Source organism: Ammospiza nelsoni, chromosome 3, assembly GCF_027579445.1.
Source record: "Ammospiza nelsoni isolate bAmmNel1 chromosome 3, bAmmNel1.pri, whole genome shotgun sequence".
NCBI lineage: Eukaryota > Metazoa > Chordata > Aves > Passeriformes > Passerellidae > Ammospiza > Ammospiza nelsoni.
In genome coordinates this window covers 51,582,284-51,609,777 of record NC_080635.1, presented here as the reverse complement: position 1 = coordinate 51,609,777, position 27,494 = coordinate 51,582,284, and the positions used below count along the sequence as shown (strand labels likewise).

The 27,494-nt window shown below is 42.9% G+C and overlaps 1 protein-coding gene across 1 annotated transcript; it reads right to left on the bottom strand.

Moving 5' to 3' along the window:
- Positions 1 to 1,509: 1,509 nt before the first annotated feature.
- On the bottom strand, positions 1,510 to 27,188 carry HECA (hdc homolog, cell cycle regulator). Its single transcript, XM_059467263.1, is given in 5 exon segments — positions 1,510 to 5,825; positions 8,458 to 8,612; positions 11,681 to 12,721; positions 26,956 to 27,014; positions 27,016 to 27,188. Coding segments are annotated over 5 exon segments (1,593 nt in total). The 3' UTR covers positions 1,510 to 5,660.
- Between the last annotated feature and the right edge of the window lie 306 nt (positions 27,189 to 27,494).

Genomic DNA, 27,494 nt, shown 5'->3' with positions numbered 1-27,494 from the left:
CCCAAAACATATTCATGTACCTGAAACACTGCAGCAGCAGCTGTTTTGTTTTAAATGGTCAGGTTCAGAACAAACAGAAATTGCTTCACAGAATACTGTCAGAATAGAAATCAAATACAAATGTATCTGTGTGAAACCTGGGCATGTATTTTTAGGTGCACACACCCACACACATAGGCAGCCTGAATAGTTCATTCCCCTCCTCTGACACAGTCAGGGATGCCTTCAGAGGACAATGAGCCCAGGCATGCTCCTAACCCAATCTGCCTGCACCACCCCTATTTTAACTACATACAGTATCATGTACTGGCTTGGAAGTCTTTTTATTGCTGTGCCTTTCTCCTTCCTCTACATTCTCACAGTGCTACTCAGTTTCTTTTAGCAACACAGTAACACAGCAGATCAAACCTGAAATTCTGCAGTTTAGTGCTCAGTACCAAAGACTGCAGTAATTATGCTAGGGGAACAGTCTCTACAAAACATTAGTTCTCATTTACTTTTCCCACACTGGCTTAAGGTTTAAACCATGACCTAAGACTCTTCAGCAAAATATCAATATGGAATCACTGCAGTCACTTGCAATTAGCTGATGGCAGCTTATTTACATTCCCGTCCCATGAGCAGATACTCGTATTTTAAGCAGCAGTTCTCCAGAAGGCTTTTCACAATTAACATACAGGTTATCAGTTTCAAGGTTACTCAAACCAGCCGCAGTATCTGCTTCCAAAATTAAACCTGCACAGCTACAGTGGGCTCTTTAGAGAGTGTTTCCAAATCTCCAAATCCCACCTCATGCCTCCTAACTATGGCACTCCTTCCCTCCCAGAAATATTTGCTTTACCTTTTGTATGTTCAGATGGCCTTGATCACTTGGATCCTTCCTGAACTTCGCAGTGGTAATATATAAAGGTTGAAAAATCATGCTAAAAGCACATGGTGCAAGGTTTGCTAAAATGGATGATTTCATGATTAGACAGACTGCTGAGAAACTTTAGACAGGAAGCAAACATTTGCAGCCAGGTCTCAGAGATGAAGTGTCCTGTCATAACGTGGGAAACCCTTTTGCCCTAGGTGCTACCCTGTTGTGTTCTCCCCTCCAGAAGCTCTCCTGATATTTCACAGGCCTCAGAGGGTACTTTCCATTAACAGACTCCTGCACCAGGAGTAAGGATTCATCAGCACTCCACTCAGCCCCACAGGCAGCAGCTGGCACAGCACACCGGCAATCCTGAAACTGCTCCTGCAGGATTGACTGCGCTACAGCAGGAGCATTTCTGACACCAACAAAGTGAACAGGAGCTCGGTTTGGCAGGGTGATACATCACACACAGCCCACCGTGACCCCTGTAGTACAACATTCTTCAAAACAACGACAATGAAGCTCCGTTTTAACTGAGACCAAAAACCTGGCTTTACCGTGCCCTTTAAACTGAAGGCAACTGGAGTAATTCTATAAAGAGCAGGTGTAAGAAACTGCTCCAGGGAACAGGGAAAGAAGAACCCACACCATTAGCTGTCCGGTATTTATTACTTTTTAATACAGAGAACTCACAACAAAATATTCTCTAACAACACACATAAATGATATCATAACAAATTATTTTAATTTCATCAACATTCATTTGCTATGTACATATTCTTCCATCTGCAAAAGTGCAATCTGAGAATGTCTCAACAAGAAACCTTTATGGACAAGTATATTTTTGAGAGGTTTTCTCATCAGTGGCCTTACAACGTGTTTGTCCTTGGTTACTTGGTACAGCAAAATGAGGAACACATGGGAGGGGGAAAAAAAAGGAAAAACAAAAAATATTGGGGTAGATGCCTCCCTTGTAGGAATATTCCTTATTTTTCCAATTAAACTCATTATGAATACACTGCTCATTTCTGGAGATGTTAATGTAAATAGACTATAGGACAGTCTATGATCTGGCTACAAAACACTGTAGTTTTAATGACTCTGCAGCATTGGAACAACAATTTCAGGCTGTTCATGTTGGTAGGTGTCAAATTACACATCAGTGTGTAAAAGATGTCAATTCTGTTAGTTATGGTTATCAAAATTTATTTGTAGACATCTTGATGGATGAATTCAGTTTTACACATCCAAAATATGAAGCCTACCTAAATGTAAGCCTCTCCTATGGAAAGGAGAGTTAACTACTGGAAAGAAAAGCATTTGCACATGCAACTCCTATTACTATCACAAGGAGTATCGTGCACTGAAGAGTAGAATGAACCTCCAAATCCAGAGGACCGCATTCTCATTTACAAAACATATTGCAGGCAAATTTAATCTGACCATGGGCCAGCTTGAAAAGAACACACAGCACCAGAGAAAGGAAAGGTAGTGAAGAATAAACCAGCCAAGAATAAACTAAACAAAGCAAGCAGCTCCCTATCTTAGGAGGTAATTTCCCTTATGATGCATTTGTAAGCTCATGACTACTTCCAGTGCTTGTCAAGACAGGAAGCAGAGCAACTGTGGTCTAGTTGCAGCTCCAAAGTAGCCATTAGGTCCCAAAGAAGTTGCATTTGCGCTTCTACTTTGGCAAAGCCCAGGAAACTCTCCTGGCCAAAGGTGAGGGCTGACTGCTTGACTGGAATCTGCAGGTTGGAGAAAATCGTGCATTTGCCAGTGACCCAAAAGCAGCTTTTGGTACCAACAAGAAGCAGGGAAAGCCTTTACAAATTAGGGATAATTTACTTTGGAGTGAAAGTTCAGAAGAACCTTTCTGTAGCTCAGCTGGTTTCCACTGAGGATCATTTTTACAGTGCTATGTATGCTGCTAGCCTCCAGTTGAGCAATGTGTTTTACAAGAAAATAGGCATTCCTCAAGCAGTAGGTAAGACTCAACAGCAGAATTAAAAGGAAAAGCTGGCAAAGAACTAAACTGCTTTCTTAGATAGATTTGTATGTAACTCCTTGTCAGTGTTAAGACTTTAAATGTGCTTTTCCCTTCCCATTTTCTCAGTCTGCTCCATTCCTGGTTTTGACTTGGATATATTACACAATCTCTCAAATACTTATTTTAAAGCTGATCATATTTCTTTTATTCCATGTCTACTCATTTTTTATTATCACACATACAGTTCTAGAGAGGCATCCAAGAACTTAAAGGGCAGAATTACAAATTAAGCTACTCTAAGGGAAGCAAGTGAACAAGTATCTAGGACAACTCCAGATCCCACTTCTCCCCTACCATGTGCATTGCACAGTGACACCCTCCCAACACTGCACAAAAAACAGCACATAATGCCATGTATCCTATATGGGAACTGACACCCCAGATTCATGATGTGTGACTGGCACTGAAGACTGAACCTACAGTAGGAGATGTATGCTTTAATTGCTCTCTTTAATTGCTTCATTACAGGAGCTTTGTCTTTGCTGTGTGATTTCAGGCCGCTGCTTTCTGTCTGGTCTGGTTCTCATGGTCCTGCCAGGCAACACAACTCCAACCTTGTCAGCCACCCCAGCTCCAGCAGATTGCTCAACACACCATCAAAGCTGAAGGGCTCATCCTTCTGGAGGAGTTAATCCAAATTATAATTCCATTGTTCTTCACAGGGGAAGTCTACACTGCACAGCTAATTAGGTTTAATCTCTAGAAACCTTCCTGCCCAGGAATGCCCAAGGCCAGGTCCTGCTCCTATGGACAATGGGTGCAGTGCTGGTCCCACTGCAGCTGGGCTGGGTGTAACTTTGTGGTAACCATGAAAGGACAGTGTTAGAAGGCTCTCAAAGCCTTTCCCACAATTCTCCCAGAAGAAGAAACAGGTTTTCTCAGAACTGATGCAAAGAGGACAATGGCACAAAACCCCAGGAATGTGCCCAGACCCAAACCCAAGCCCAGGAACTTGCACAGACGGAGAGGAGCACCAGTGGTGAAGCTACCACAGCCTGCTAACACAGCTGCACCACATGAGCTGGGGGGACCCCAAGGACATTGCCACTCCAACTGTGCCAACACTCTGTGCAGCTTGGGTACAACCTGAAGGGTAGCTGCTAATGCTAAAAGGAGCTAATTCTGCAGTGGAGACAGCCAGGAAATAAAACTCTGAACTTGTCATTTTTACACACAAAGAAACACGGATATTCAGCTTGACTTTTATGTGCATGATAATTTCTTAATTCAGCAGGAAGTGTAACTCTCAGTCCAACATAGGAAAAAACACCATTTTGGCTTCTGACTTTTTTGTTTTCTTTCCCAGGGTGGCAGACTATCAGGGCCATTTTCAAGACTGTGATTTCAACAGATACACTCTAAAAAGATTCTAATTTCAAAAAACAAAAGATTTCAGAAGAAACAAAAAATAATCCCACCATGTAAATAGAAACAAACCCCACACTTCTCCAGTGGACAAACACTTCATAAATACACTATCGAGAAAAGTAAAAAAACCAAATGTCCCTTAAATCTCAACTAATTTGAGAAACCAAGCAAAAGATTAATGACCTATTTTGAAAAAATTTATTTAAGGAAGGGAGAAATGGGAGTCAAGAAACAACAACTGCAGAGTCTACAGGGCCAAGCTCTCTGATACAAATTCACTGCTTAATGCAGTCTATTATGTACAGCACAGAGGCATGTAGAAAGTAAATATGCTAAGTTTGCTTTCTTAAAACATCTCCTTGTTTTTAGATCCTAGACTGAACACAATTTTGAAAGACAAAGGTGCAGCAATTAATTGCTTTAAAAAGTGATGACATGTTTTGCACTCAGTACCTCTCAGCCCATGCAGGTCTGAGGGCCCAGACCCTAACTCATGGTTCTCCTTCCACACCAGCCACACAAGCCTGCAGCAGACAGCAAAGCCTCAGTCCCAGCAGGCACATACAGTCACATCCCCACTCAGCTCAGCCAGTTCCTTCCCTAAAATGTCTGTGAAGAAACACCTTTAAATAAAGCATTTTAAGATCTCCAGCTTGTTTTGGTACGAGCAGATGACCCAGCTGGGCACATGACAGCCCTGTTGGAAGCAGCACTACTGCCTGCACTATAACTCAGTGAGGGCAATGCACATCAAACACACATAGCAGGAAGACACAATGCCAAAAGAATTCATTCAAGATTGCATTTGCTGGCACACATTTACATTCACTTGTCATGATACCTCAGTTTACCCTGGCCATGGGAAATCTGAAAGAGAGCCTGCTGAGGGGACTGGGAGCAGAGGGCCAGCTCCTGCACCCCTGGGAACCAACGCAGAAGGCTGAATGAATTCAACAGGAACAGAAACATTTCTTTCCAAGGATTTCCCATTTCCACCAAGCTGGAGGAACAACCCTATGCAATTACCCATTTTCCAACTGGACATATTTCTCTGTCCTTTATGTCTCCCCACACCCTTCCTATAAACTGTATTACAACTGTACAAAAAATAAACCCAAGTCATTTTTAGCTGAACTTTACCCCACACATGGGATATATTGAAAGGCCATTAAATTGGCTTGCCTCCAACCTTCACAGAGATCTTGTCAGGAGGATTCTGGTTTTAACAACATGTATATATACATATTAATATGTACACTGACAAAGAAGCTTCTCTTTCAGTTAGAAAAGAAATTAGATTTCATCACAGAATGAATCCTATAAAAAGATATGTAATAAAGTTGAAATACCCATAAAATAGCTATTACTAAAGCAAAGCTTTCGTCAATAAGCCTCCAAAACTTTAAATGAAGAAAATGGCTTCACAAAGTGGTAGTCTAGATTTCCACAGTGAGGACATTGCTGGACGTTGCTGTATTCAGAGAAATACTGCATGCCAATCCGCACATCTATTACTGGCTTCCCACAGTGCTTACAGTTCAGCCGAGCCTGCAACAAACAAATAAACAAAAAAAAGTATTGAAATAACCACACTCCCCTCAGCTTCTCACCTCTGGAAAACAAGGTGCCAGAGGCAGCCCCCTGTCCCCCCAGCAGGGGAAGGGGTCAGTCAGGAAAGTGGCAGCAGTGGGATGTGCTGGTAGGGGCATTCCTCACCTGGACTGGGAACCCACACACACACACCATGCCTTTCACATTAAAGACCATCCCCAAATTCTGGGGAGTGGGTCACCTCCCACTCTGACTGATGGAAGGTAGAGAATATCAAGGTTTATTTTGTGCTGCTAAATCTCTGAATCAATTCCTCATTTCCCAGCACAAGACGTGGTGTCTCAATAAATCATTAATGAAGCATAAAAGCTAAGAGAGAAATTTCATATTTGTGCCACAGTAATTCAACTATTTAGGTTAACATTTGAACATCATCTGTCTACGAAATACATCAGCATTTTAATCTTTTGGCTTAACAAATGTATAACTTGATCTACTTTATCAGCACAACATGGTATTGTATCACTTTAAGTGTCTATTTAAACATTTATAGTACATATCAGGTTATACAAACTAAACATCACTTCAACACAAACTATTCTGCAAAATCCAACTGAGAAAGAAGCAACATTAACTGGGTGGATATGAGAAATAATTCAAGGTCATAGGTGAGGACGGACAGAGCTATTAATATTCAGCTGTTGCAAAGAAGTGAGACTTGAGAAGAAATCTAGCTGAGAAACCCAGCCCATCTGATACAAAGAAAGCAACAGGCAGCATGAAAGCTCAGCAAGCCCTTTGGAATAATCAAGAGAAGCAGAAGGATTTGAGACTGTAAAGAAGTTAAAGAGTAAAAACAGCAAATGAGCAGCGAGGGTCTGAGCTGCACCACAGTTTAACTTCACAGCCCAATACACTAATGAAAGCTTCACCTCTCCACTGAAAAGAACAAGAAGTATTGTCTAGGCCACCTCGATTTAAGGGATTTTCCTGGACGAGGAGAGGAGGAAATTATTAAAGTACTATCCCTGTTGAGACCACACTCAAAATCAAACAAATCAACAGCTTCACTGCTCTGCTGGAAAAGCAGAAATTTTAAGAAATACAATTTACTAGGTAATGAATTTTTATGGAACTCTTAACCAAAGGGTTTTCTCCTTTACTACAGGTCCAGCACATCAGCTAAGAGTAATCTGACACTGGTTGCAGTTTGTTATTCTACATGCAAATTTGTGATGCGGAATTAAATATTTTGAAGTAAGGCACGAAATTATTCATAATAAATCCAGAAAGGCAATTTGGAATTCTATTATATACCATATTTAAATGTCATTCTTCTGTATGCACAGAATCATCTGTAACAATCATGGTGAAACAATAATGCTTATTATCTGGCAATCACAGTCACTGCAGCTAATGCTTTTATAGTGAGTTCTTAGATCATGTACTGTCACACTGTCCATTAATCATGTAATTAAGGCTCTTGTATAATGAGCTCTTAAATCTTTTCTTTTAACACAAACAATTCAGATTTGAAGCTGCTGACTTTTACAAAGGTAGCAAGTTAGTATCAGTGCTTTCCTTACCTTTAAAAGTTCCTATTTTTAAAAAAAAGGTACAGCCTCAAGAGACACTAAATTTGGAGGTAATGTGTCAGTCTGTAGTTATAACTGCTACCAATGTCACCTTAACCAGCAGCAGCAATACCACTTGTCTTTTGAGCAACACATTTTGTTAAATACATTAAATTTAAAATAAACTGTCATTTTGCATATTGACAAACCAGTATTTCAGATGGCTTTGAAGTATGCACATTACCATGAAGTGATCCCAGTCTGAATGGGTGCATCTGTGCAAGGCTTCTGTCCTGACCTACTACCACCATCTGTGTGTCTGACTGAGCATCTGCAGCAGAGCACTGAGTCATTCCCAGACAGATGTTTTTTCCACAGCTGCCTACCCCTACCTGCATGGCAGAAGTGCTCTGTCTATCACATGGACAATTAATTCTCTGCAATGCAAACAATCCTGCTGTCTCAGACACACTCTGGAGTAGCCCCAAGCCTTGGATCTTCCTCTCTCAAGGCACATATGAGGTGAGTGTTTAATGAACTCCAAGTTGCTTCAGGCTGCTTCAGGGGGGTGAGTGCCATCACCAGGGTCGGCCACAACAAAGATTAAGGAGAGCTGAGTAATCTCCAAGCACAAAGACTCTTTGGACCTTTCTGTTCCCTTGGCACTTTTTTGCTGCATTTAAGATAAAACACAATTTATGAACTAAAAAATCCTGGAAACATGAAATGTCTGCTCAAAAGGTGGAACTATACCCGGCACTCGTGATGCTAGTGACGAAGCATCAGATTTAATTCCCAATGCATTTACAGGAGGCTTTATTTAAAAACATAAGTGTATTAACCAGTGAGCCCTGCAATGACTTTAGTCTGGCTAAAGGCCATTGTATCTCTGAAAACAAAGGGACACAGACCCATCAGCCCTCTTGTATTGCACTCACAGGCACAGGCTGGAAAAGAAGGATGGGAGGAGGAAAGGAAGAAAAGACACACAACCTTGACTTGATCGAATCAGTTGGAATTTCACCTTATGAGTGTTACTTATGTATGGTACTAACCTGACAACAGGGAGATGCTGCCAGAATATCGTAGGTGTACATAGTTCCCAGCTGATGCCAGCTTCCATCCCATCGGGACTTGCACTTAATGCAGATAATTTTGTGAACCCCTTCTAAGCAGTCTACACAAACAGCATAGAGGTGCATAAGCCTTCCTGTGGACAGAAAAGACACATTTAAGGAGCCAAAAAGAGAAGATTAAAACAGACATTTTCTGCAATGTGGTATCTGACCTTTAGTGATACAAATCACATATTTTTTTTTCATTATAAAGGGTGAATGATAAAGTAAAAAGTACTTCTCTACAGGAAATACACAGGCTTGAGTAAAGCTATACAGAACTCAGGAATTAGTCATCACCCTGCCCACTCTCCCTTACATCATCTGGTGGTAGATCTTAACAGAATATTTTATAAAAGGAGTTGCTAAACCTCCAAGAAGAGATGTCAGGTTAAGCTGTAAGATCAGCTGCTGTGTTTCCAAAACCAGAATACTGCCCTAGCTTCATCCCCACCTGACATAAGAAGTGGAGAAGTGCTGAAGCTTATTAGCAAACTTGGTTACAGATTCATTTAACAACTTGCTGGTATCTTCCAGCAAAGAGGGAACCAACAACCTAATAGTCCCCATGGGAAAAAATCAACAGTCAGAAGAGCAAATTTTTCATGTACTTTCTTCTGACTGTTCATTAACAACAAGTATATTTACATTATATATTGCACATACAAAGACTTCAAAATGACATTCACAACTAAGAATATAATGAGCTCTATCATCACCTTAGGCTCTGTATGGACAATGACTTTCAAAACCTGAGTTACATTTATGTCCATAAAAAGCAAGTGGCTCAGACTTAGAAATCAAATATTTTCACTACACACATGTGATTGAACTAACCAATGCAAAATCTGAGACCGACTTTCACAAAAAAAATTCCTACATGAATTTTAAAGATCTAGCACCTAGATTATGCCTGACTTTTAGTGACTAAAATGATTTGCAATTTAATAGTTGGCAATTAGAAGAGGCCTGACCAAGTACTAATCCTGTAACATACCAGATTTTGCACTGCTATGTAAGACAGAGCTCAGCAGTAGTGACATTACAGATCAGCCACAAAACAGGACTGTGTTCAACATGTGTTCACCTTGGATGGCAATTTGTGCTCTTGAGCATCAAAGCACTGAACACATCACCAACTGTAATTCAACAGACACACCTTGTAACTCTTCTACAAAAATGGGACCAAGATATTAATAATTTATGATTAGTCTGTACCAGACACTTACAAAATTAATAGTCTGTGTTTTCACTTGTTTTGTTTTTTAAGCCAACTATTTTAGAAAAACAAGAAAAAACAGACTCTTCTTAAAATATACATACAAAATAGACTTACTAGTGTGAGCTGGTAAAAATTGAGTTATTCTACACTGGCATGTTCAGCTCTAGAAAACATGATGGGATGAAACTAAAATGTATATAATATACATATAACATATATAATTAACTCTGTTCCTGAAGTGAACACTCAAGATTGGTGATGTTCAAACAACTCCATGCACAGCAGTTGAGCAGGAAGATAAATATCTTTCCCCATCTGAAGTTCTGCACCGTTGCTGCACTTTAAAATACTACATTCCCCCACCATTTAATTTTCAGGATACTTTTTGTATTGGAAATATGGCACCTGGTATCTTAAACATGCCTGAAGTAACGTAAATGATTTTCTGTACTGAAAAGAAAATAACAGCCTGGAATAGCACCTTACAGCTTAATTTCATTTCCGAGAATACTTCTGGTAAGAAACCATCTTACCCAGGACAAGGAAGCAAAAATTTTAACAATTATTCACAGCAACTTGTCTGAACAAGTTTTTCAGATATATCGTCCAACAGTTAAGAAATAATTAAGGTTTAAAAAAATAATTTCACAGTTTCATTCTTAGAGGCAAATGTTAACAAACAGTGAGTTTCACTATTATTACTAAACCAGCTTTTTGTACTGATAAAATCACAAGCACATTTTGTGATTCCCCATCACAGCAAATAAGCACAGTTATCTCACACAGGTATATTCTGTTTATCCTAGAACTTTTCTGGCTTGTATATTTGCCTATTGCTTTTTCTCCTTATAGTACACTAGGCAAGACAGAAACAATAATGTTAGCATGAATACAGTTTAGTGACTTAGTGCATAGTGATTTAAGGAAAGAAAAAAATAAAATACAAAGTTTACTGCGCAAAGGTATGTTACGTAACATAGATTATGGCCACGCATGGGATACAATGTATTTTATTGAAAGGTGAGAAACTTTAATGTTAAAATACCTCTGGTTAATCCCTTACCAACGCACATTTCAACACATAACTCTGTGTTTTTGGCCACCAGCTGAGGAATACCTTCTCTGACTTATTTTAGCCACACTGCCTGCTAGCAGGCTGCAGGACAGGCACAGCCAGCCATGTACCACCCTGATCACTTAAGTTTGGGCCACAGCTTTCAGGAAGAGCTGAAGCTGACGCTGGCTACATTAATTTGTTTCTCTAAGAGGGAAAAAAGAAACAAGCACTATGGTCTCAACTCATCTGAGAGCTAGGACATAAGCAATAGCATGTGCAAGTTTGGAAATAAGTATAAAACCTTCACTGCTACACTGCTGCTTTAACACACCATATTAAAAGCTTACTCTTACTACACCCAACTTCTCCAGGCCTGTGTTAACACAGGCCAGACTTTTCTGTATTTAAGAAATAATACTTTGCTATAAAACAAAACTGATACTCTGTAGTCTGAAAGCAGATGAGAGGTACCTCACCCCCATCAGTGGTACAAATACAACTTTCAGCCAGGCTGCAGCACAGCATGCTTAAATTGAAAAGGTGGTGTGCATCTTGGAGTAATGATCCCAAGAGATAAACAAGCATGCACAAGCTTCAGAACACATTGGCTGGAACACATTCCCATGGTCTACCTAGAAATCGGATCAAAACTTGTTTAGTTGTAAGCCCAAACACAAGGCATGGATCTTTCTATACAGCATCTTTTTTAATTCCCTCTAAGTGTTTCAATCTGATCCACATGAGTATTTTGGACATTGCTTCAAGCTTTACAGAACTGCTTAAAAATGCGGAACCGGGATGAAAATCTGTAATGGCAGGGACAGGGCACAGAAGGCAGTTCCATCATTTAATGAAACCTAGCATGACTGACAGACAACCTGTACCTTGAAGGTGACAGGGAACATCATATTCAATCTCATCGTGTCGCGATGGGCTAAGGAACAGGGTCCCGTCCACCAGCGGAAACTGTTCAAACACTGGCAGCGCCCTGTGGCACAGAGCACAGTTTACAACGTTCCTGTGGCTGGCACTGAGAGCAGCAAGGATGAACTTCCGCAGGTCCTCCCCTTGGCCCACCTGGGCGTCGTCTTCCATCCGCACATGGAAAGTATTCAATTTGTGCCTGGGGATGTGAGTGAGCAGCTCAGACAGATCGAGCCTTCTCAGGAACTGCACTGGGGTGTCGAAGTGTCCTGATCTATGTGCCTGCAAGCCAGCCGCCCCGTAATCAAAATGTGCATTCCTGTACATGCCCCCCCCAGCCATGCTCTTCTTGTGGGGCTCCAGGTGAATGGCATTCTTCAGGAACTCCCCCAGGTACCGCGAGGAACGAGGGCCGCTGAAGTGCGTGGGGGCGAGGATGGAGTATCCGGTGGGAGGGGACTGGCCAGGAGAGACACAAGGCGAGCGAACGGCGTAGCTGCCCCCCATGACCCCCTTCTCCTGGGAGTTCTGCCTGTCCATGGAGTGCCTTCGCTGGAGGTCGTTACTCAAGCCCTTCTGCGGCTTGTTGGCCGGCCTGCCCTTTTTGGCCTCCTCTGCTGACTCCGTCACGGACCTTCCCGTACTCTTCTCCAACACGGATTTCTTCTTCTTGTCATCCTGCATTCGCTTCACCTGGTACCAGTCCGTGTCCTTCTTCAAGTGACCCTGCCCACAGCGACAGGAGCAAAACCGAAAAGCCAGGTCATATCCCTTCTTGGTCCACATGTTTTGGCGACACTGCTTTTCGTTCCAGCTCCTGGCTCTGCCAATGCAGTTGAACTGGACGAGGATGCTGCTTTCCCACTCGTAGAAGCACTGAAGGTGCATCCAAGTGCTGTAGGGACAGTGCTCGTTGTTGCATATAACCTTCTGGTAGTCATCCTTCTCCAGGTCCACGGGCCTCCCAAAGCTACAGATCAGTGGAGTAGCACAAGGGGCTTCTGCAGAAGGTAAAACAGATACATTAATAACTTAATGGCCCATTTATTGCAGTACTTTCTTTAAACACTGTGACAAATACACCCAAGCTCTTACTAACAACTTACTTATTACTAAAGACCCACAAGCACCAGCTCTGGGTCAGTGCAAAAAAGCAGTATTTACCAAAAAGAGGTAAGCATGTGAAAGGAGATAAGGAAATGCACAAATAAAGAAACAAGATGACACTACAGCCTGTGTAATATTCAAAACCAAAGCACCTCAGAAGCATTAGCCCTCCTCAAGCATTTGTGGATACTGTTGCAAGGCATTAAGAAGCCTTGTGAATACTTCTGGAGAGCTGCTTTGAACCCTGAGAGGCAACATGGGGAGAACACACAGAGACGCCTGTTTGAAAAGCAAGTAAGCAATACAAGTAAATAAGCAAGTACACCCAGCTTTGCAATCATGGAGTGGCAGGAATTGATCTTTTCTGAGGGAAAAGAAATTTATTTTTTGGGGACTGAGCAAGAGACAACAGATAGGGAGAGAGAAGGAGTGAGCAGAGAACTTTGAAAAGCACGACAAAGAGCTTACGTTACTCGTATAGAAAGGAGGGCCTTCATTACATGGCTTAGGCAAATACAGACTACATCACCACCACTGACCTTCTAGATAGCTAAATTTCACAAACCAAACAGTTCTGCAGCACAGACAGGTGAAAAAATCCAAACACAACATGATATTTTATCAGCAAAGTAGCAGCTTTACTATAACCTTGAGCAAAGAGCAGTTTACTTCAATTATTTCACAGCAACAATATCAGCTTCTACACAAAAAAATGTTCTACAAAAGAATTTTCTGCATTTATGAACCAAGAACGTTTTCCAGTTCCTCACTAAAGTACCACACACTACATATGATTCCCATTGCTGGCTGCTCTGTTGTAGCTGGGAGGCTCAAAAGGGATTAGAAATTTTCTACTAGAGTTCTTGTAAGAACTTTTTAGATGCTGTAGCAGGTTGATCCCCACCACAGATGCTTACTCAAGCATGACAAATACTTCTTCTCTGTATTTCTGTCTTCCTTATTCTTTGGCTTCTTCAGAAAGTACTGCTCCAACAGGGCAGTCAGGCTGCCTTTTAACCTCTGCATGGCTGCTTTCATACATCAGCAGGCTTCTTCCAGGTCTTCCGTGGTCAAGTGCTGCCTCACCCTATCTAAAACACAGCAATCAGCTTCCTGAAGTTCCACTCAAGTCTCATCCAGAGCCCCAGGACTTATGACAGAGCCTTGAGGAGAGAGACTGCCATGACTGAAATTTTTTCACCTTAGCACTTTAAATTTCTATCTGATGAGCAGGTTAAAAAACCAACATTCTGTTGCATTGTTTTTAATCCCATTTTTATCACTGCTTGCACAAATAACACTACATAATTTGCAGTAGAATGAGAGGTTTTATGCTCCTAGATGTACTTTGACTCCAACTCTCAGTATGAGACACACTACCCATCATCACCTGTCCTACAGCAGTAATACACAAATCAGATACTCTGCAACAACAGATCTTTGCTGTGCTAGTGGTCCCTTTCCCAGCAAGTTTTTGGAAAAGGCTATAAACAAACAAAATGGTCAAAGCTACCTTCAGTAAAGTCAAGATTACTGAAGTTCTTAAAACTTACTTACATGAAAGGAAGAGGTACAAATTGCACAGAAAAACTTTCCTGAGCCATTCCCTGGAAGATGCCACATCCTTCACTTAATTTCTATCTCTGTTTCTAATACTAAAAGTGGCATACTTGCAGGAAGAGCTCTTCTGCAATACCTTTCCTTCAGAGAGTGGATATATATATATATAAATTGCAAGCAAAACAAATTTCCAAAAGCTTTCCTTCAAAGAAGAAAAAGGAAAAGAAAAATTCATTTCAAAACATGGACTTTTCAGTCATTAAAAACAAATTACTAAATTGTAAGAAGAGAGACAAGAGAGGATTTCCCTAGAGACTCTTTGGAAGTTCCTTCTATAATGTGACAAATATTTTGTTATTGGTTGTCTCACATCTCTGAAAAGCCTGCTAAGAACCTGCAGGTTTGGAGAGGTCTTTGAGAATCAACAATTTTATTAGCTAACAGTGACTAATTTTTCTCCACTCTTTTACTGAGTGTTATTAAGTATAATGTTGTTAGTATTTACTATAATATTGTTGGCCAAGAGCAGAAGTGAGCGATAACTTATCTGTTCTGAAACAAAATCTGTCAGTTTACCAGTTCAGAGAGTTTTTCCACCCATTCCCCCAGACTTTGATTCAAATCACACTACCCCAGCAAACATCTCTGCAAAGCTTTTCTTCGTTGTCAGTCTTTCCTTCATCATATTTAAGGTTTCAAACTAGAGTTCACAATTATAGCATCCTTATACAACTGACCTCAGGCCAGTTAAACTGAACCCATGAAAGGCAAATTGTCAGAAGTCATGTGAGGCAAGGTACCAGAGGCACCAGTATGAACAACTCTCACTTATACATTTCCTTTACTCATCTATTTTGGTAGATATTCTTTTCCACCATTACAAGAAGGTAGCAAAAGAAAAAGAACATGCCAAAAATCCACTTATGCTCTCACAGTGTTTCAGAGAGTAAATGTTCTAACAGTTGCAGGTATAATTATAGCTGACAGCAGAGAAAGTACTACACAGACAGGTCTAGAATTGAATACAGACACTACACTTGTTCATCCATATTGGCAGAGTTACCTGACTAAAAAAGGAAAGTATTCTTGATCCCCCTTTGAACATGTTTCTGAGTTTGTATGCAAAAACGTATGATCTCTAGTTCCCTGAGAAGTTTACAGACTCTTCCTCACTATGTGGACAAAAAATGAAATTAATAAAATAAGTGACTGAAATACAAAAACCATCACCACAGACTATGTCTGCAATTACTTAATAATGATCATGTCCTGGGTGTCTAGAGGCTAAAATAAAGGTGACTTTCAACAGACTTTTTCCTCCTTTACCTAGTCAGTCAATGGAAATACTGTGGAATAAGATCTTCTCCAGTTTCTCCTTAAGAATTTACAGACACCAGATTATCTGAGGAACTTCCCACACAGCAGTACTATGGGCAAGAAAAGGCAAAGCTTCGAGTTCTGGACAGCGATGTCTTCTTCAACATTTAACTAGATGATTGCAAAGTTTTCACACATTCCCTCATCTGATCTGCTATCCACACAGTGTGAATTGGCTTGTCACATAATCACCACAGCAAAAGCAGGCCTAGAGCAGCTGAAAGACAGCAACAGCATTAACAAAATCCTTCCATCATGCAAAAGACCCCAATAAACTGTTAAATGGTGGCACTCAGATTGCTTTGGAAAATATCACTGCTAAGAGGAGAAGCTGGTGTCTACTCACCTCCTCTGGGGACACATCTGGCATTTCACTACTGCCACTGCAGCTGCATAGGAAACACTCCAGAAAGCTAACAGGTCTCTCTGCCCTGTCGCCATGCTCCACAGCACAGGGGGAGCACCATGCCAGTCAAAGCACCTGCTTTCACTGATGCAGACTGCCTTTTATCAAGTCTGCTGGTTTGGAGAAGGCCTGGATTAAACTGCTGCAGGACTTCCACAACAGAAACTGAGAAGCCCAGCATGGCTAATTTAAGTTGTCTCAGCACAAAGTTCTGTTGTTTTCTGTGGTTTTCCTGTATTTAAGAAAGCAGAAAATTCCACTACCTGAAAAGCATAAAAAAACCGCAAGCCAGCATTTGGTTTTGCCACACATTTCAAATTATCTGTACAAAACAGACTGTGCAGGACCAAATATCCCTTACAGACTTCTCTGTACCCATGTCTCCTGCCAAACATAACCATGCCACATGTTCCTCCATAAAGAATAAATGAGAAACAGAAAACAGCAATTTTTCTGCAATTTTCCCAGTTCATGGCAACAGAAATGCCTTAGAAGCAAAAGAGACAGCATTCAGATCAGTATGGGAGCCTCCTTTTAGGTAACATGAAGAGCTCTTCCCACCAATTCACACCCTTGAAAGTGGTCTGGGTTGTTAATCACCATTTTATACATGAGACAGAACACTTTCTTTCAGTATTACGAGACTTTAAAAATTCTTGTTATCAAGCCCTTGTACTTCCCATAATTAGAAATAAATTTTAAGATATTCTTCAAAAGGTCAGAGCTAGAATCATTGTCCTAATGTTTTATGATGACAGTGTTAATGATTACTGTCAAGAGAGATTATGATGGGAAGTAAATAGAAATTACATGGCCAAACTGCCCATCCACACCTATAGCCCCGAGCTGGTTTGTCATTTAAATATATTTGCTTCCAAGTAGCTAGCAGCTCAACAAGATTCTGGTTTCCAAAGCTATGAAACTGAACGTCAGGGAAAATGAAAGATTACACGGTATCAGAGCAACATCTAATCTCCCAGCAGCTCCTTTCAAAAGAATGCCAAAATAATGATAAAAGAATTTCTGTTTAACTCTCAGTTTCAAGATGGGTTTCACAGCCTAAGAGAACAAAACAAGACAGCGTGCAGTTTTGTGAAGCAGAACAGCTTCAACGTAGGCTGTCAAGTTGCAACTACAAGCGCGTGCTGCTTCTTTCAATACATTATGTTTCCACATAAAAAAATAAATGTTTTCTCATATTCCTCTGCAGTGATTTGGAACAGTGATTTTGAAAATAGTTGGAAGGAGCAGTACATAAATGTCTTCTAAAACAGAAATAACATACGACATTCCAAACACACGTACATTTGTGCAAAGATAGCTCACTGTTTAAACAAGGCTGTGTTTTATGTTTGACAGAGTCACCATAAAATTAACTTTTCTTTCAAAAATGAGAATATGACAGAAGACTGCAAGGAACCTGGATTGGTTTTTCTGGCTTTTTCTCATTTTTTTCTATTCAGGTTTATAAACATCCATAAAAGCCAGGAATAGGAATAGAAACAAAACATCTGAAAAACACCTCTTTCAACAACAACAAAAAATCCTCCCACACGAACTGGTTCTACCTCTTAATAAAAAAGAAAGGCAGTATATGAAGACCATCCTTTCCATTTTATGAAAGCAGAAGAACAACAGCTGCCTGAGGAACTCCCCTCTGGTGAAGTATATTAAGGAGAATGTTGTTTACTTCTGTTTACACACCCATCATAAAACCAAAGATACACCCAGCAAGCCAAATGCAACGATTCCATGGCTTCAGTTTCGTGACTGCTCTCATTTGTTCCAAGCCCTCAATGCAGGTGCCTAAAGCAAAATTCGCTCTTCCCCTGCTACGCTCCCACATTATCCATTGTGTTACGCACCAGAGTTTTTCAGTCAGCGGACAGAAACAGATAATTATTTCCCCTACTCGTCGGCACAGGTTTCAGCTCACTGCACAGATCTGCCATCTCTGGTAAAACTCCAGGGAGGTGTTAAACATGTGAGGCTGGGGGCAGAGGGAGAGGGAGGCGCGGTGGCGGCTGGACCAGACAGCCCTCCTGTCATCTTAAAACAACTGTCAGGCAACAGGAGGCTGTTAGGGATCTGCAAAAAGAAATTATCCCCAAAAAAGAGAAAGGTCTTGGCACCAGATTGATTGCAAAACACAGTGGCTTGCTCTTGGTCCGCTGTTACTCTAGCATCTCTTCATCTATGCCAAGGACACACTGGTTGCCAGCCTATTACCTAGGCCAGAAGGGCTCCTGTGGGACACATACCCTGCAAACCAAGCACTTTAACCTCTACCCTGCTTTCCCATGAACACTGCTCCCTTCACAACCTGACACAGCCAGGAATTGTTCACTCTGCCAGCCTGAACCAGAGCTGAGTCATTCCGGGGGAAGGCCACTCCCTACCAACCATCTGCATGAATCTTCTGAATTTCCTCTGCCATCAGCATAGCTTTATTTTAATTGAAGTCATAAAATATTACTGCAGTAATACTGTAATGCAGCTGTAGAAAATAAACCACCACAACAAAACAGACAGAAAGAGAAAATTTGAATTGTCTGATGTATTTGCTTTGTTGAACCTTGTAATACAATCTAATATTCCAAAGATTATCAAGATGTGACAAAATGGTATTGTCATATTCATAACTGGTTAAATAGTACAAATTATATGGCAATACAGAAATGACTGGCCACTTTCCTAAGAGCCTAAGTGCAGCAGAACAATGCAATAAGAAAAAGCTTTTCAAAAGTTGATCCAAAAGGCAGGCTTGGATCTTCAGTGCAGCAGCAACCACAAATAACAGCTGACAAACAGAAAGAGAAGTCTTTCAAAAGAGCTCAGCTCGGGGCTTACACTGGTAACACTCACTGATGATGACTGATATCTCTTCAAAACTTCTTAAGCAATCTTTGCCGAATGATCAAGACGAAAGCTTCCCAGGAGGGAAGGGAAAAAAACAGGACAACAGTACCTGGTAAGCCACTCTTATCACAGGCTTTTTTCTGTGCCATAAAACTTGCTCACACTCTTGGAAAGAAAAGCTAAGGCCAGCAGTCCACTTGCAGCAAGCAACAGCCAGAGCCGGTGCCCCTGCAAGGAGGAGCTGTCTGCAGTCAGCCTGGCTGACAGCTTCACATCTGTTATGCACCTACACACTGACATTGCCAGTAGGTGCCAATGCAGAGGTCACTCCTGCCCCCAAGGACCACCAGCTGCAGGCAACACCTACTCAGAGGGGATTTAACGAGAACAAAGCCATAAGCAGCCCCTTCCCTCACACTTTACCCCATGTGCAAGATGTCACTAATTCTATTAAGTGAGTAGTAACATAAAGTGATCACCGCCTAGAAAAGATTTTCAGTAATTTGGAGCTGCTAAACCCTGGTTGAGCTGAGAATTTAGGTGATGAGACTCCCAGAGGGCTCAGCAGCTACTAGAAGCATCTCCATGCACTACACTTATGCTAACTTCACATCTGACCTCCAAGGCAATCTCTTGACAATAAACAAAAAAAATTTTAAAAAAACATACCTAACAACTTCACAGCAGCAGGAAAATACCATGGAAATCATGAAGGCTTAACTTATACCTGCCACATTAACACCTTCTAACTAACAGCACAGTCTGAGCTAATGCCTGTTTATGAAATCAGCAGCCAGCATGTGATACAGTTATCTGCAGCTCTCATTCAACCACCCACTCCCAGCTCAACCATCACCTCACCAAAGTAAGGCAGAAAATCAAAATTGAAACTGTACAAACTAAGGAAGATAGGCACTTACATGTGCACAATAATTTTGTAGCTTGTTTACACAGCCATCTGTGCTCCAAGCTGAACCTACTGCCTACGCTGCTGAAACCCAACATGAGAATTCATATGGTCTTGTAGAAATCACCATCATCTGTACAATTATCATCAGCCAACTTAGCCAGTTTCTTTCCATTTAATTTGTGTTGTCTGAATACAGAAAACAATCACAAACAAAAGCTTTGGCTTTTGCTTGGGCTATATAGACCCCCTCTGTTTAGAAGAAATCTTGCCCTAGCTTGTGCTTTAACACCTGAATCCAAGTGGAAATCTCCCCAGAGAACAGACCTAAGGCTCTACCTGTATCAGTACCAGGACAACTATGCACTCCCAATATTCCCATGTGAATTCTGATTTGGTTTAACCAGGTCAGAAGACAATTGGCTTTCTGTGCCATAAGCAATCATGCCCCAGTGTCTTCCATGCTAGGAAGACTCCTCAACATCATGTGGATTTTTCTGATGACTTCTCTCATGGTGAATGCAGAGATTCATGACTATCCCAAGACTGATGGGCCTTAATGTGTTTTGAACACTGGCTGTTGCTTAGTCTGCACATGAATTGTCCCCACAGAAAAGCACTGCAACCACTAAATCCTCTCCTTTAGCCTTCCAAGAGCTTTTAATAACTTGAACTGCTACAGAAAACTAACCTTGGTGCTTCAAGAAACAGTCATTCCAATAATAACTAAAGCAGATTCTACTGTACCTGCCTTAGCAAGTTTTCAGTGGCAAACTCCAACTCATGCTGGAAACAGAGATAACTGTGGCATGCAGTAGATGCCCTAATGGCAAGCACAGATGCCAACACTGCAGGCTGCACTCGCTCAGACCGAGAGCCAGCGAGCCACCACACCCAGTCCAACAGCACGAGAAGGCAAGAGAGAAAGGAAAGCAGGTTGAATCAAGGGGTACCAACACCTCTTATATTTTCAGATCTAGGGATATTTGTGTCATTGGTCCACTCTCCCCAAGTTTCAGTGCAACAGACTGTATTTTATTTTCCCCGCTAAAGAAGCTGGTAGAAACTCAGTGGGAAACAGGAGAAGCAGTACCCAGCAACTCTTCAAGACAGCAGCTCCCGATGTGAAGCTGTTGGTTCCCAGACATCTCCCTCACGATGGCAGGCAGGCTCCCAGCCCTGTCATGCACCATCCCTGGCATCTGTGTGGCACACAGAGACCCCAGCTGGACGCTGCTCCCACAGTGGGCATTGGCAGCACACAAGGGGAGACGGGGAGTGCCAGGCACACCCACCAGCCAGGCTCCAGCAGAAGCCACCTCCTCTCCCAGCAGGCATCCTGGGAGACAGGAATAACAGCAATATATCCCTTTCAGGCCCAGGAAGGAGGACTGATAGACGCTCAGAAACAGACAGAAAGGCATAAAGGTTGAAGTGAATGCTTTCAAGATAAATGTCACTGAATTCTACCAGGAAATGCCAGTGCTCCACTCAAAATCCCACAAGCTTTCAAAATGGAATTATCCACTCCAGTAACTAGATTACTGTTTCAAGAGGCCTCTTTGAAATTATTTGAATTTCTATCAAAAGAGTTTAAAGAAAGCCCATGCTCTATTAATCCCGTTATAATTTAGACACCTTGAAGATTAGCTGTAGTATTTTACTCTGAGCTGAATGCAAGGTTTTCCTTTTTTTTTTTCCCCTCACACATGCTGCAGGAAGAAAAGCAGAGAAGGATGGACTTCTGCCAGCCATGACAGTACTTTAATATCAAAGGATGTCTCAATATGCAAGGCTGTAAGCAAGGCTGAAGAAAACTTACAAATGTCTCCAAGGCCTAGAAATCATTTTGTCACTACATGTTAGATCACTGTGAGTAAGATACGGGATGAGTACAGACAAAGCAAAGCTATGAGTTCAAAAACTGCATTTCCTTGTATGAAACAGAGCAAACATCAAGCCTTACTCATGAAAGCACTACACTTGAACAATACCTAATCACATGAACACAGAATGCTGTCAGGGCACTGATAACCATTTTGATAGCAAATAACTTAAAAAACCCAAACTTAAACAGGTGTGTACTTGCTTGCATGAAAGGATAATATTTATTTTACTTAGTAACACCATGAACACGATTCCATTTGCAAAGATTTGTAAAACATGAACTGCATTTGCTACTAAAGCATGTAATTGCATAGTTTTCAAATCCTAAAACTAACATGAAAGTCCTTTTGAACCTGATTTACATTGATAGAGACAGTGAAATTTGCATTCAATTGATTTCTGCAGTTAGAGGAACACAGTGGTATTACAAGGCAAAATGATTTCCCCTTAGTAAATTAATAGGTATTAAATTTTGTAGTCACTGAAACAGAATAGAAACTTAATTTTCCAGGTGGTCTAACTGATACCAATGGGACTACCTCAAGCTAAATAATCAGAAGGTGCCAATACTGAACATCACTAGAGTGCCAAACTGGAACTGGATGTTATATGCAGCAGGGAACATTTGACAGCAAATATTAATCCAGGCTTAAATACTACAACAATTAATTCTCTGAAAGCATATTTTTAAATTAAACATTGCATTGATGAATTTTATGTCCGTCTTTAACTACCCTATATCCAGGATATAATTTTTTTTAAATAAATCATAATTGTTGGCCAGTCACAGTGTTCAACACATTAGTCACTGTTGTGCTTACTGATTTCCCTCTCCATACACTTTTCCTACATTAGCATTTTTATTTGAAAGTAAATCAGTCTTACAAATTTGTGAAACCCAGGCCAAGTGTTCAAAAGCACACAAATCTGACAGCCAGCAGCTCCACCTGCCAACCAAGCAACTCACCAGCCCTGCCACCTGTGCAGCTCAAGGGCTCACCTATGGCAGGGGGAGAAAAAAAAGAGATCTTAAAACAGGTGGCCAGTAGGACAGTGACTTAGAGACTGTATGCTGTGGGGGTATTTTTAGCTTAATTTGGCTGGCTTTTCTGAATTATATGTTAAAGGAAAAAAGCACAGCTAAGGAGACACAGCTTTTTCTTTTCTCTAGTCTTCCCACAGCAACAGCACTGGAGAGAACAGAGTGACAATGACAAAGGGATGAAGCAGCAAGATGTTAAGACAGGGATCACCAAGCCTAAGAAGAGGACTTGGCTCTACTGGACAATGACATGAAGAATGGAAACAAGGCAAAGAAAATTGATAGAAGGAATATTAGGGTCAGAAACAACTCTATGTCAAAACTAGAGCAAGACAATTAGAGGATAAAGGGGTAAAACAGCTGGAGCAGAGTTTTAAAGTGTCCAGCCTCAGCAAGGCAGAGACAGAATAAGAATTTGTTCCTCAGAGCCTCAGATCTAAAAGTGAACCCTGTGGATTTTCCTGTTCTGATGATGGGGCAAAGTATCCACAAAATGTCACACTCATTTATGTCTGCAGATGAAGGTAACCAACTGCTGCCATCAATGGGGTAAGTGCAAAATCCCATGCAGTTGCTGAGATAATTTTACACAATCACAGCTCAGATTTTATGCAAAGTAACCCAGAAAAGTAGCTAGAAAATCAGAAAATTAAAATATTTTTTAGAAACATCATTCAATCACTCTGACAACAGGTAACCTAAGAAATGAGACTTTCTGTGACATCACATCTCACTTTCCCTGTGCACTGTGATCCTGTTAAATCAGTCCACCCACACCCTATAACTCCCTCTCCATGTCCTGTGCATCACTTAGTGCAGAAAATTGATGCACTTTGGTCAAGAAAGATTAATCTACCATATGGTCTGATGGAAGAGATAAAAACAGAGGACATAGCAGAGGACATGCCCCCTTGTAGGCATCATCCCAATACCTGCTAAGAAATTGAGAGTGCAAGGTAAGAAAAGCCATCACATCTGGTCAGTGGTTGTGCTCCCTGCCTTCCCCTGTGGGAGTCCAGAGCCCTTCAAGACCAGTCTGAGCTCTGAACACACAAAAACTGAACCACCAAAAAAAACATTTAAAAATGCCCTGTTGGGGCAGCAGGAAAGTCTGCTGACATTTCTCAGTCATCATGCCAAAAACTGGCTGATAGTTTCAAGGAAAAAATTGTGCAGGGATTGAGACAAAATTTATCAAAATGCAGAAGTGAACAAGAACTTTCCACAATAAAAGGATGCTGTAGTGGCAGTTCCCAATCACACGGCACAGCTAGTCAGGGCTGCACAGAGAAGCCCAGAGGAAATTAAAAATTCTATTTCATTATGCCACATGGATGAGGGGCATAAACAATACATGGACAACACAACGAACTGTGAAGACTTAAAAAAAACCAAACACATCTGAATCACTGTCCTCCATGAGCAAAGTAGGGTCCTGATGTGACTGTGTAATCAGATCATCATACTGACATCACAACGCAAAGCCAAGGTCTGCACAGACATTTTCAACTGCTAAATTTGCTGCTTTCATCTCTGTTTACTTCTGTCTTGCCACATTAATGAAAGCAAGCAGGTTATGCCATTATGATCATGCACTGCATTCCCAGGGCACAGGTGGAGCAGGAGAGCAGTGACACCAGACACACACAAATCACGCTAGAGCAGCACATGGTGACAATGGAGAAGAGAAGAGAAGAGAAGAGAAGAGAAGAGAAGAGAAGAGAAGAGAAGAGAAGAGAAGAGAAGAAGAGAAGAGAAGAGAAGAGAAGAGAAGAGAAGAGAAGAGAAGAGAAGAGAAGAGAAGAGAAGAGATCCAAGGTCTCACAGGACCAGTGAGCCTGGGCAGCATGAGTCACAGCATGCAGCTGCACAGCCCAAAAGCAGCACAGCTAGGAGCTTCCCTGCAGCTCATCAGACTTAATCCACAACCCAGATAGTCTCCCACAAACAGTCAAGACCCGACTGTGCACAGCAGAACTCCATTAACCCCACCACGCACTGCAGCAGGCCACATCCTCCATGAACTGCTTAGTGACCAAGAAACCCTCGAGTGCACAGCCTCCTACAAATGTCTGCAGTCTAGCAATGGGCTAGTTGCCTCCAGGACTGTGGCTACAGTACAGGGCTTCATTTCAGATTCACTGGGTTTGAAGACTTGAAGGAATCTGCTATCATTGTCTAATCTTCTCCCTTGCATGTGAGCCAGACTCCCAATTCTGCAGCACAACCTGAACCAAAACTGTTGAAAGCTTTGCACTTACCAGAGAGAATACAATTTACGAAACTTACAGCTCAGCATTATCTGATGGGCAGGAGCAGGTGTAAAATAAAGCTAGCAACCACATCTACCCCTCCAGCCTTTATGATTATCTGAAAATAAAGGTATGATGAGATGCAATGATCCTGTCAAGGCAAAGATCAGGTGTGCTGACCAGACAGCATACAGCAAATGTTGAAGCCAAGACTGCACCTCTGTAGCAAGAGGGTAAAAAAAAAGGGAAGTGAGGCATTTGGTGAAAGAGTCAAGGGATGCTTCTGACCACTGAAGTGATATGGAAGCAGGGAGAGAGAATAAAGGAGCACCTCAGGTTAGATGTGAGAAAGCCAGGCTCAGCTTGTGAGGAAGCTGGCCAGCACAGGACAGGGCTATGGCAAGCATGTGGGACGCACAGCCTCAGAGCAGAAGAAGACTGATAACCAGTCTGGCTAGCAAGCTGTGCCACCATCAGTGTTCCCTGGCATCACCTCCTGTGGCACCTGCAGATGGAACACCACCTCATCATCCACAGGCAATACAGCCACACCAGAAATGCACCACTACTGCCACTTGTGCTTGAGCAAAACAAAAATTCAAAATATTGCTTCTCCCCATCCAGAGAAAAGCCAACACATAAGACACTACCAGGATGTTGGACATATTACATTACCATAGTGAAGTCAAGATAAAAATACTCTGTCAATATTTTAACTCCTGTTAACCTCCCTTTTTTTTTTTCCCCTTGTTCATTCACTTAAAGCAAATAGTAAAGAAAAAACCTGAAACAAACCCAAAAAGGAAATTCTAATCATTCTCCATGATTCTCTGGAGTAATACTCTCACAAAAACAGTCTTGCAAAGACGTTGTTTGCTAAAGTGAATTGTAATTAATTGATAATACTTCCAAGGAAAAGTTTCCATTAAATAATACATGGGAATCAGACATCTTGAAAACCGAACTAAGACATTTGGAAGTGCCTTTCTAACAGCCATAGGCAAAACTACTGTCACAAAGCATAATACCAGTTGTAGCCATCCTCGCACTTTTTGAAAAGCACGGAGAGTAAAAAGCTGAAATCAAACTTGGGAGAGGAAAAAAGTGAGGAGTAGGGACTCTGCACAGCAGTTTGCAAACCTAGCAGCAGAACTAAGAGGTGGGGTTTTTTGGCTTAGCAAAAGTGAAATAAAATCTTTGCCTGCCTTTAGTTTTAGCCTGACACATCCTTCTGCAGCGAAACAAACATGAAGAGCAATTGAAGTTTATGCAAGGCACCACCTTACCAAACCCGCTGCGAACCAAAATCCAACCCACCGAGCAAAGGCAGCATAAAATGGTTGATGCGAAGTGAGCACGTTGCCCCGACAAACCCAACTGCCGAACAGCGGCAAACACAACTGACCGAAAAGCAGGACTCCATTTTCAATCGTGACGGAATAAAGCGGGCATTTTTCAACGGAGCTCCCAGTCAGCCGCGCCGCGGCCGCTGCCGGCGAGCGCTGCGCTTCCTGCCCGCCGGGGATGCGCTCTGCCCCCGGCCCGCCCGCACCCACCGCACCCGGGCTGCTGCCGCGGGCTCCCGCCGCCCTCAGCACCGCCGCCGGCCGGCGCCTGCCCTCCGCCGGGTCACCGGGCGGGGACACCGCTGCGCGCAGCCCCCGCCCCCGCCGGCTGTTTCGGGGAGATCCCGCCGGCGGCAGCAGGGCCCAGCTGACCCCCCCACACACCCCCGCTCTCCGGGCGCGCCCCCCCCGCGGGTGCCCCCGCGCCGCCCCCCCGGTACCGGCTGCCGCCTGCGCCACCGCGGGAGGCCGCGGGCCCGGCCCGCCGCTCACCGCTCTTGACGTCTCCGGGCGCCGAGCCGCCCGCGGCCGCCGCGCCGCCCGCTCCGCCGCCCCGCCCCGCCGCCGCCGCCCGCGGCCGCCGCTCCGGCTCCGCCGCCACTCGCGGCACCGCCGCCCGCCGCCGCCGCGGCTCCACCGCCCGCCGCCGCCCCGTTCTCCTGCTCGTCGCCGCTGCTGTTGGCGCGCTTGTTCTTCTTGCCCTTGCCGCCCTTCTGGTTCGGCATCGCGGGCCCGGCCGCCGCCGCGGCGGGGCGGGCGGGCGGCGGCGGCTGCGGAAGGCGCCGCCGCCGCTACCTCCGGCTCATGGCGGGGGCGGCGGCGGCCGCGCTGCGCTGCGCCGCGCCCGCGGTGGGCGGTGGGCCCGGGGGGCCGGGCCGGGGAGGGTGAAAGGCGGGTCCCTCTCGGCCGCCCACTGCTGCCGCCGCCCCTCTTCCTCCCGGAGCAGGCGCGGGCGGCGGCGGGAAGCGGTGTGCGCTGCCGGGGGGGCTGGGGCTGAGGCAGGCGCGGGCGACGGGAGGGGCTTATAGGGA